The sequence below is a fragment of the Cryptomeria japonica genome, chromosome 4 (assembly GCF_030272615.1).
Source record: "Cryptomeria japonica chromosome 4, Sugi_1.0, whole genome shotgun sequence".
In the NCBI taxonomy this organism is placed as follows: domain Eukaryota; kingdom Viridiplantae; phylum Streptophyta; class Pinopsida; order Cupressales; family Cupressaceae; genus Cryptomeria; species Cryptomeria japonica.
Genome location: NC_081408.1, coordinates 740,808,442 through 740,820,963, shown reverse-complemented (window position 1 = coordinate 740,820,963; position 12,522 = coordinate 740,808,442). Strand labels below are relative to the sequence as shown.

The 12,522-nt window shown below is 33.1% G+C and overlaps 1 protein-coding gene across 1 annotated transcript; it reads right to left on the bottom strand.

The window, feature by feature from the left end:
• Positions 1-9,637: 9,637 nt before the first annotated feature.
• Positions 9,638-9,979, bottom strand: LOC131875348 (binding partner of ACD11 1-like). Its single transcript, XM_059219447.1, has one exon. It carries the CDS (start codon positions 9,977-9,979, stop codon positions 9,638-9,640), a length of 342 nt encoding a protein of 113 aa, XP_059075430.1.
• Between the last annotated feature and the right edge of the window lie 2,543 nt (positions 9,980-12,522).

Here is a 12,522-nt window from a genome sequence, read left to right as displayed (position 1 = left end):
CATATACCCTTGACCTACAATTCGCACATTAGGTCTGCCTTATAATTTTTATTTATTACATTCTCTCCATATCCTACAAATGCCTACAATGATCTCTTTTATATACAAGAGTCATTTTACAATTTGCCAAGTCGGCTTACAATGATAAACAAAATATTACATATCAAAAATCCTATCGGCCTCTGTGTCGGATATTTCCTTCTATGCTAGTGTACATCTTCTGTGCCGGTGTACATCTTTTGTGCCGGTGTAGATTGATTTTGTTGATGTCGGTGCACTGTTTTGTTTGAGTAATGCTTTGCTGGTATAATGTCTTTGTCGGTGCCATAGGATTGCAAGGTTGCCTGTGTAATGCTTTGCTGGTATAATGTCTTTGCTGGTGCCATAGGATTGCAAGGTTGCCTATGTAATGCTTTGCCGATTTAATGTCTTTGTCGGTGCCATAGGATTGCAAGGTTGCCATCAATGACAAAACCTTCAATCACACACAATGTCTCATTGGAGTGTCCATATGCCAACACATATCAGTGAAATATTTTGAACCCCCAGTTTATATCAGTAAAGACCTTTATTAGTATATGTTACCTGTTAGCTGGCAAAAGATCTAAAGTGGTAAGAGGCAAAATTAGGGTTTGTACCCTAGCAGTGATGCATTTATTATAATCAGTGAGAGTTTGTTTAAAAGGGGTTTTCGTCATCATTTTCACTTATCTATTTTCGAAAGATGAATCTTCAAGAGAAGAGTAACCAGAGAAATTTGTTTTGCATTTGGAGAAATCATGTGTGAAATCTTGCAATCATCTTCAAGCAATCAGTGAAGAACACTAAGTAGTGAACTAGCAATCGAAGTGGTGTACTGTGCACAATATTGGAAAACCTAAATTTCAAATTGTGAAGGTATTTTCTAAAATTCTTTCTTATCATTTGGTTATGGCTTCTGCATCACATTCTAGTTCTAGTGCACCTATAGATACACCTGAGTTTCTTCAAAAGAAAATGAGATACAATGCCCTATCTCAAATTCCTATCAGAGTTATTGTTGAGGGAGATATTTTAGGGTATATAGAGTGTAAGTTGGAAGACCTAGGATCCCTAGTAATTCACTCCCAGCTAAGTCTTTTCTATGGAGATGACAAGAAGATCAAACCAGAGTATAGCATCCTTGAGAAGATGAAACTAAACAATGCGGTGTACTTTCAGGTAGAATTTATAGAAGAACATATTTTCATTATCCTTAGCAGAGTGCATGGTGACAAGATGTATCTCGAGTGGACCCATGACATCACATCGCAAGTGATTCATGCCATCACCGGATTCTGCAATGTTGGAGAAGTACCAGCTCTATGGAAGGTCACCAAAACTAAAATGACAGAGATCACCAGTTCTGTGAGTGACCAATGGGCAATGACCATCAACACTATTTTTGATGATCTGGTAAAATATGCTTGCATGGTGATTGGTTATAGGATATTTTATGCTAGCAGAATGAATTTTGTCCCTGCTGATATGGTGAATGCTACTTATAGGATGATCAAGGAAGATACTAAATATGACCTATGTACCTACTTACAAAAGTAATTGTTGGTGAATCTAAAATCCATCAAACAAGACAAAGCACTAAGGTTCAAGTTTGGCCAACTTCTTGTCGGTCTATTCTTCTATTTTCAAGGTTGTTTACATGGAGTAGGTGATGTTCAATGGTCTACTAACCTATCGGTTCCAGACAAATTAAGGTCAGTCTACAAGTAGTGGGAACTGCATATCCTAAGGTTCTAGATAAGTATTTTGACGAATTCAAATGAAAGATGAACCAGAGAATGATGATATATGATGATATAGTGAAGAAGTATGAAGATGACATCTGCTTCACAATAAGGACAGATGACTACATAATGGATGTTGTGAACCTAGAAAGAAAGTAGTTGGCCCTATGGGGTATGAAGTGGTGAATGACATATTGACCGGGTATGCCTCTACCCTACTTGCCTCACCATTGGATGCAAAGAAGAAAAGAACCGGTACCTACTTGGAGAGGGTCACACTGATTGAGGAACCAAATTAGAAAAAGGGCAAAGTAGTGCCATCGGTATCTACACCGGTTACATCTATCAGTCCGAAAGTGACCAAGCGGTCACCAGCCAAAAATAAACCTGACATTATTCCGGAAAAAGTATTTGAGAGAAAGCGGAAATCCAGGATCACCAAAGTTAGAGGACACTGAATCGAAGAGTGAAATAAAGATGTCAAGGCAATCAAGCAAAAAGCCGAAGTCTACCGGTAATGTACTATCAACTTCTTCACTGGTAAATATAGATATTACCTCTTATAAACCAATGACACACTATCAGAGGACAATAAAGAATATTAGGAGGAAATTGCTTGATGACTTAAAGGAACATTTTGATGACTTTAATGATAGTGAGAAAGAGGAGGTAGAACAGGAGGTCATTAAATATTTATGTATTAATGATCAATCACCTTTTGAGATTAAATATGTTACTCCAAATTCTTTGTATAATTCTTTGGATAATAAATGGTGCATTTCCATTGAAAGAGAACAAGAGATCAGGGAGAAAATTTTTGCACAGTACTTTCCTGATGCTTCAAATTCTGAGTTATTTGAAATTATGGATAAGAACAAAGGCATCTTCTTTATGAGAAGGAGATGACTTAGGCTACTAGAAGGTAAAACTTCTGAAGTAGAAAAAGATACACACATACTTGTTAAAGTTGTTGTTGAAATACACTGAGTATCTAAAACCACTCGGAAGGTTGATCAAGAACCTGACCTATCCTCAGGCAAATTAGATGAGGTATTTGACAATCAAGGTGAAAGAGTAACAGAACAAATTGACCCTATTGATGTTGATGCATTAGATAATGAGGATGTCACTCCCGACAAAGAAAAAGCTGAGAAAAAGAAACAAGACAAAGAAAAAGCTGAGAAAGAGAAACAGGACAAAGAGAAAGCGGAGAAAGAACAAGAGGAAAAAGAAAGGCAAGAAGAAAAAAAGAGAAAAAAGGAAGAGAAAAAGAAAGAAGAAGATAAGAGAAAAGAGGAAGAGAAAAAGAAAGAAGAAGATAAGAGAAAAGAATAAGAGAAGAAGAAAGAAGAAGATAAGATAAAAGAAGAAGAGAAGAAGAAAGAAGAAGATAAGAGACAAGAGGAAGAGAAGAAGAAAGAAGAAGACAAGAGGAAGGAAGAAGAAAGGAAGGAGGAGGAAGAGAAGAAAAAGAAGGAAGATGATAAGAAGAAGGAAGAAATGGAAAAGAAACAAGAAGAGGAGAAAAAGAAAGAGTCAGAGAAGAAAGAAGAAGAAAAGAAAAGAGTGGAAGAGGAGAAGGAAGCAGAGAAGAGAAAACAAGTGGAGATCAAGACCAAAGAAGGAGGGCAGACTCTGAAGGAAACCGGTGATCAAACCAAGCAAGTTGATTCCACCAGTCCTATTGATCTAACTCTTGCATGTTTGACTCAATCAATAGATGAGTCTAAGATACTTTGAGGCATCAAACTTGCACAAGAGAGACTCAAAGAATTGCAAAGGAAGAAAGAATAAGGTGTCATACAAATTGCAGTTGACACCCTTACCACTCTAATTCTTGGTACTAACCTCCCCAGTACCGACTCCTCTCTATCCAAGCTCAAAATTCTTTGTACCCTAGTGGAGGACCAGGTACAATGCTTGGAAGATGTTTCTCAAGCAACTACAATAAAGAACCATGAAAAGGAACTCAATATTGCCTTAGTCAAGAAAATGAATGAACTCAGGACACAACTACTAAAGACGCAGAATGATATCAATGTTTCTATCGGTGAGGGTAAATTACTTTTGAGTAAAATCTACCAACCCCATCTATTTTGTGAAGATGTGCTCAAATAGAAAGCTCAACTCCAATCAGAGTTACAGGAATATATCAACAACTTCAAGATACCCTATGACTTATTCACTGCCTATGGAAAAATTTGTTCATCATTTTCAGCATCAGATTGCCAAGATGGACTTAGAGATCAACAACCGGACTCAAGATTTGCAGGAGCTTCAACTGCTCCTATTGCCAAAACTACAGGTTCTTTAGAGATATTTTCTCAACTTGGAAGCTATCACGGTAACTCAAGAGATGAGTACCATCGATGCAATGGAAGAACTAGAATTCTAGATGAATACTAAAAGTGAGGTTGCTACCTCATTACTTGAGTCATGGACATTGAAGATGAAAAATTTTGTGTAGAACTTTAAATCTGTTTTTGAAAAATTTCGTTCCTTATTGTCATGAACATCTACTCTATTTTATTGTATAAGGAAAAAGGGGTTACTTTGCATTTCTTTGTCATTGTTGGCAAAGGGGTAGTAGTGTACATTAAAATTTTGGTGAATGTTACCATTTCATGCACTTGTAATTTTTGCAAAGGTAGGATTATATATGCTTAGGGGGAGTAATTTTGATTGTAGCATCTTTTTTGTTATTGTTGTAAAAACACTTAGATGTCAAAATTTTCCTAAGTGTTGCCATCAATGCCAAAGGGGGAGATTGTTGGCATTTTGATGATGTTTTGATTGTCATTGATGGACACACACTTTCTTGATGTATGAGTTATGCTCAACCGGTAATTGTTCCAACTGGTATTGTGTATCATTGAATGTGTAGTCTTTAGACTATTGGTGTTTCGCAGAAAATGGTTTACCGGTCACAGATTATATGAAGACCACAAGTGGTATGAAGACCCCAAGCGACATGAAGACCCCAAGTGGTTCGAGGATCTCAAGCGGTATGAAGGACCCAAGTGGTAGTTAACTTTTGATCAGAACACTACGATCTTCCAGTCTTCATTTTTGACAACCGATAATTGATATATTGTATTAAATGGTATATAACTGTGATGAGTTACCAACCGGTATTACTGTAATGTGTGATGTGTTATCATCCACCAAAACTTTGGTGATGTGTTTGTGTCATGTTACCAAATGTGTCTAGATGCACTATACCTAGGAACTTGTAGTCTAATCCTATTGGACCGACATGAAATCAGATTCCTTTATAAGGACATCATGTCTAGGGTTTGTATGTGTGAGATATAATATATAAAAGGTTATGTGTGATCATTGAAGAGAAGATTAGGTTTTTTTGAAGAGATAGAGTGTGGAGATATTGAAGACTGAAGTAATGCTAAAATGCATTAACAAGGAGTTGTCAAGGATCTAATTAAGCATAATGTGCTAGCATCTAGAGCATTCACTTGTTGATTACTCAGATCTTCGACAAGTCTAAAGCCCTTAACCGGGTAGGCTCAGCAAAGCCTTTGTAAATCCTCTAACAAGGTGGTTCACAACTATGGATCTTAAATCCTCTAATGGGTAGTCTTTAATAAGACTTATCTCCTAATAGAGATCTAGATTCCTAACAAGATCTGTTCTGGTGAAGAACATTGTATGACCTTAACCGCTCTAGTTACTATTCTGCAGATAGTTACTTGTGAGTTTCTGCTCATCGTGGTTTTTCCCATTTGGGTTTCTACGTCAAATATCTTGTGTTATGGTGATTTTTCTCTTGTGGATGAATGCTTTGTTTTCTATTTGGTTTTCATTTATCTTAACCAGTTTATTAATGAATCTGTTGCATCGGTTATCTGCTAAACTATTTAAGAGTTTGCTTACGGTAATTTTTTGCATACTAGTTCACCCCCCTCTTAGTATTTATCAGAAGGATGGTAAAACTTGGCATGAGAAGGATCCTTGGATAGTTTCAAACCCTTAGCAAGTTTCATCCTTTCATTATTTTGTGACTAGTGAAGCTTTTGAGAGCTTAAACCCTAATATTGGCTAGAAGAGGCTAAATAGGGCCAGTAGGGTTTGACCATCCATACTCAAAACCCATATGCATAAGTTTTGAATCTTGTATAACTCCCAAAAGGGTATTCTAATATAAAATTTATTCATAGGGTTGTTCAAGTAATTTGGGATAAAAATCAAGAAAAGTCTGAATGGAGGGCTAATTGCTTGTAGCCCTATTTCCTTGGTCCAAAAGGAGAAAAGTTACAAAGGGATAGTAGACACCCATATAAGGGGTAAATATGAGTAAAAATACCATATAACACATATGTAAACACTCACATAGGTTAGATTCCACTTTTTGAGTAAAGATCTTGTTGCTTGGGGTTTGGGATTGTTAGGTGTCCTTGGTTGAAGGGTCAAAACATATTGGTCCATTGGGTGATACCAAGTGGAGACCCTTTTGAGTAAAAAACCAAGAAATTGACATAACATCCCAAATCCTCTGCATCAATACCTAACCTAATTTATTACATACTAGAACTTAATTTATTAATTATTAATTCTAAAATAGTTAATACTACAATCTAAAGTTTCAAATGATAATCCTAAATTTATTTATCTTATAACCTAAAATAATATGTTTTGTCCCTATTGTTGGATACTTTTAGATTGATCTTTCTTCACTTTTAACCCTATTGGAGATGTCTCTATTATCTATTATCCAATTTAATTCTTAAGTTAAAATTGGTTCATAATTAGTCTCAATTGTCATCGCTAGGTTGTACCTATAATAAGGAAGTCTCCTCATCTCTATATATGGAAGGAATACAACTTTGGTTTCAAATTTGTAGATGGAAAATCCTTTGTTGGTGAATGAGTGTACATTAAATGCAAAATCTCTTCATTTCCTTTCCATTGCTACAAGGTTTTTATTTTAAATTATAAAAACTCTCTCTAAATCTACATCGCTCAATTAAACATTATTTTCCCTTTCAATTTCCTCTCTAGACGTAAAGACATATTTTTAAATGAAATATCATTTTCAATAAGGTCTTTCTCTATCGTAATCCTAATTATAATGATTTTAGAATCATAATAATTAATAACAATTAATATTAGGATTTAAAAAATTAATAATTAAACCTTAATCTTGATTAATACTTATTTATCTAAAATAGTTAAAATAATTATTAACTAGTATTATAGTTATAATATAATTGATGAAAATATTTATAGTTATTGTATAATTATTTTAAAGTTTAAAATAATAATTAATATGTTCTAACTTGAAAATTATATAATCATAAAATTAAAAATATCTATATAACTCCAATATAAATAATTTAGCTAGGAAAATTGTCACAAAAATAACCTAGAGAGAAATGAAAACAAAATAAAGAAAAGTTTTAAACCACCAAATGAAAAATAAAATTCATTTGACCATTTTGGATGGAATCAATTTTCAAGATCAAAATATCTTTCTGCATAGCATGAAAGTCCAGGGGTCTAAAGTTTTATTCCAAGAATGTTTTTAGACATTTGGTGAAATCACATGCAGATTGCAGAGTATGGATTCAAACCACACAGTTGGCCATTAGGGTTTTTGTCTACAAATGACAAGTATGTTATGATAGTTTCTACCATGGATTGGTATTAGTGTTGCTCAAATTTTCTTCTCTAGTAGACTTTATTTAAATCTTGCATATAAAATATGATTATATGATTGACCTTTGAATTTTTGTAGGCTACTAGTAGCAAATGACAAGTATGGTATGACAGTTTCTACCATGGATTGGTATTAACATTGCTCAAATTTTCTTCTCTGGTAGACTTTATTTCAATCTTGCATATAAAATATGATGATATGATTGACCTTTGAATTTTTGCAGGCTACTAGTAGCAAATGACAAGTATGGTATGACAGTTTCTACCATGGATTGGTATTAACGTTGCTCAAATTTTCTTCTTTGGTAGACTTTATTTCAATCTTGCATATAAAATATGATGATATGATTGACCTTTGAATTTTTGCAGGCTACTAGTAGAGTGTGGACAAGTAGTGATTAGGGTTTCATTCTTGGCATTATTAAATCTATTTTGAATAATAAAATAATAAGGGTGTATAGTGAAATTTAATTTCCCCTTAAATATTTACTTTTTATATTCACTTTTATATCTACTCCTATATAATTATTTTAATAATTACCATATTATTATTACAAATATTATATCCTTTATGGAAATTTTTAATTAGAAGTGATATTATGTTATTATTAGTTCATGCCAACAGCAGGATACTATAGCATCCATTAGATGCAAATAATATTTTAAATTGTCTAATAAACATGAAGTATTTTTTAAACTTTTTATCTTATGCTAATGTTTTCATATTTAAATGAATTAATAATTCAAATAAAACTATTTATTATAATTATGATTGGATAATGTCGTTGAATATTTTTTTTTATAATAATTTTATTGGTTTTTGAAAAACATTGTCGATGATTCCAGAAGGGTGGATGATTCTAGAAGGATGTCCCATGATAAGGTGCCCAGCAGCCAAGATCTAGAGCCATGCTTGCGACATTTTCTTGGCATTTTTTCTATATGTTGTGACAGAAGCGGATTTGAAGTCGAAGGAGGAGGATGCATGCGAGGGAAGAGGAAGGGTGTTCTCCTACTACCAAGGCCCGCGCTACAGCAGTGGAGAAAAATAACAAAGTAGATCTACACCTCATAAGCGAGCTTCCCAGGATGAGAATGGTCGCGAGAATGCTCAGCCTCACAAAACGGCGATGTATTTTAGGGGATGTGACAAACACGATGCTAGCATTGCCGATAGAAGAAATAAAAATCGAATTTAGGGACCTATTTTCTTGTTTTGTTAAATCAAGATTTAGGGTTTATTTTTCTATTCAATTCCATCTTAAATTCCTAGTTCAAGTAAATTGAGATTGTGGGTCAATTTTGACTCTTTAATTCCTATACTAATGGTGTCCCTGTTTCTTTTTGATTCTCAAAGGATTTTTAGAAAAAAACTTTATTTTGAAATCTTTAAAAATTTAGCACTTAAGATCATCAAATTTTATTTCATCATCATCCCCTTTTTCTCATTTGGGTTGAGTTTGAATTGGCTCTCTGAAGTCTCAAAACTATACCATCTAGTAATACTCTAATTTTGGTTTTAGATGGGGTTTTTGTCGTGTGGTATGAGTCCACTTTCCCTCGAGTAGAATACTGCATGTAGGGGTGTTGAAACCCTATTTCTACTTCTGCCCACTCATTCTATTGAATGGAAACCACTTACTCTCAAGCAGGACACTGAATGCAGGGGGTTTAAAAAAAATATTGAACCTTTTCAAATGAACATACAGTGAAATCTATTCTTTGCTTGAATATTCAATAAGAATCTTGATAAAAAGTCTTTAGCATAGATCTCAAATAGACAGAAGAAATTTGAATTTGGAGGAGCTCGTTTGCAAGTTGGCATAAGGAATATCTCCCAAGTTCCCTACATATATTGAGATGCATTGAACTACCCTATCAAAATTCATCTAGCATAGGTTAACGAAGAGTTGATTAGACCCATAAGAATCAACATCAAAACCCATTTGAGTATTGACCATGTAAGAGGATTTTGGGTATGTAAATTGCATATTAATGTGTTCTTACAAGGCATTGGAGAAATGCAGACCATTTGGAGTTAGGCAATGTGATCACAAATATTTATGTAAAAATTAGTACACAACTTTCTCTTCAACATTCACTAAATTGGATTATGGAAATTCAATGCTCTTAATCACCAAACCATCTTGAAAAATGAAAAATTGGGGGTACCTAGTATTCAAGACTGAGTTGTATTTACATCAACAACATTTGGATTTAACTCCAGAAAACCACAAAGCTCCAGTAGAAAAGTACTTTCTATTTACAACAGCCGACCATGCACTGCTAGTTGTTTGCTTTACAGCTGAAAGCAATGCTTTAGTCTCCTCTGAAACGTGATATCTCTCTTCCATAGATTTGATACATTGTGCACCAGCACTAAGTTTGTCATTGATGCTTATTTTATGGCCCAAAGATACCACCTTAGCTGCAGCACTAGCTATTACCTGATGACTTTCATCAAAGGCTTTGGCCTTGCTCAATGCATCTTTTCCCCAAATATACCATTTGGAAAGAATTGCAGAAACTACATCTTGGGCCATGGTTACTGCCCCATGAGGTTTTTGAACAAAACTTCTAGATTGTGTAACCTGATATAGCAATATTCATCTTCTAGCCAGAAATAAATGACAGTGCAACAACTATAATCTGCATACCTAAACAATCACCATATTTGTCTAAGATGATTAATTGCACTGATGGTATTGTTAGCCATTCTTAGCTAAAAAAACAACCAAAAATTGCATGCATATAAGGGGATACCTCTGGCTCATCATCATGTTGAAGTCTCCATGAGTGTGTCCTCCAATCATCAAAAGAATCCTCACAATCCCCCCATCGCATCATGCATAATTTTTTATCTATAATAGTTGCTTCCTACAAATATTTCAGTATAAACTCATTGCAGCATAAAAACTATTTTATCCTTTAGAAGGGTTTAACTGTAGACACAAAGTACATTCCTATCTTGAAAACTCACAATTCTACTAAAAATAATGCTCTTGGCTAGGTCAAAAGTGAGATAAGTATAGGGGTATTATGTTAACCAAACAACCATGAAAACCTTTAATGCTTCTCCTGATATGTGACAAGAAAAGTTATAAAAGTTGTTGAAATAATTCTTTTACTGGGGTCAAATTCTAGATCAGTTTGGATGATATTGACAAAACCACCATTAAACCGTTTAATGCTTCTCTTGACATGTGGAAAGAAAATTTATAAAACTAGGGCACTCCATAATAATAATAATGGTTGAAATTATTGCAATAGCTTTGAATTTTGAACTTGCCAGGCTCAGGGCTCAAGCACTAACCCATGCTTATTAGTAAACCCGAGTTCAATATTCCTTTATGTAGAGGTTCTCTCACAGAGAGTAACCACTAGTTATAAAAGTCCATGGATGGTCTAATTATATAAGAAATCACCCAAGCTTATGAACTATAGAAACCCAACAATCTTCCCTTTTCACATATAGTAGGAGGATATGCTCTCCAAAGTCCTTAAAAGGTGAATTATTTATATAAGTTCAGTTTGAAGGGTTGAGTAGGCTCAAATTCCGAAGAATTTGGTTCTGAATTCTAAGTTCAATTATGAGCCCATAAGAGGAAAACTACAGGACACAACTGTTGAGAGGTTTTCAATTAAGAAGAACAATTATTTCTAACTCATTTAATGACAAAAGGGTCTGGTCTCCTAAACAACAAATCGTAGGTACACATATAAATCCCTGAAGAGCATTTAAACCCTAGAACTAGAAAGAAAGATTGAATTGTAAAAATGAGAAAATGAGTTACAGTCAGAAGAAGTACAGTTTCTATTTTTTGGTGCTTGTTTTTTTGTTAAATATTATGTAACCTATCAATACATTTGTATTGTGTCTCCTCAGAATATGATACAACATTTCTTATAAGGTTTTAGGCTAATGATGATCCAAGTGCTAAAATACTTAAAATTGCTTTTATGGTAGCGAGCATCCAAAAGTTAAGTGTTTGCTTGTGTCAAAGTGTCACATATCTAATACTAATGGGTTAGTGCAGGATCATGGGGGGCCAAAAAATGGCGATGTGAAAAAAATAGCCTTCTCTACTCGCCTAAATACACGAAAAATTCGTGTTGACTTTTTGCTTGGCCTGGGTGTCAGTACACCTTGGCATGGTAATTATTATATAATACATAATATATAATATAATATCAGATTATAAAATATTATATTATATTATACTATATTATATTATATTATATTATATTATATAATATAACAATATTTTTATAATATATTATTATATTATATATTATATTATTATATTATATAATTATATAATATAATAATATATTATATAATACATTATTATAATATATATAATCTAATAATGTATTTTATAATAAGTATTATATAATACAATAATGTATTTTATAATAAGTATTATATAATGCAATAATGTATTATATAATATATATAATATAATACATTATTATATTATATATATTATAATAATATATTATATAATATGTATTATATAATATATTATTATATTATATAATATAATGTTATTTTAAAGTAATTTAAATATAAAAATTGAATATCTAATAAAATCGAATATCTGATTTTTTGAGACAATATATTTGGATTGTAACAGCCCGTGAGTTATTTTTAACCCATGGGCTGCATGATTTTTGGGAATCCGATATCCAGTTTTTTGCCCAAAAATTGCAAAAAAATACATTGAAAGGTAAAAATTTTATTGTTTTCATTCAATTTTTGTATTTTTTTTAATGTTTATTTGTTTTTTCATTGAAAATATGGTTTTTTTCATGAAAACTAGGTTTTTTAAATCAAATACAAAATTGTTTAAATTTGTTAACTAAATTCAATTGTTTACATTCAATTAGGTTAAAAATGGGGAATAATAGTGAAAACATTAATCAACCACAACCGCAACAACCAAAACCTCATTTGCCAAACCCCCCCTCAATTCAAGATTTAATTACACAAAATTTGAACGAATTGAGGGGGATTGCAGATGTATATCATAGGATCCCTCACCTAAACCCAATGTTTGATCCTCTCACGTCGATCATAAAGAGT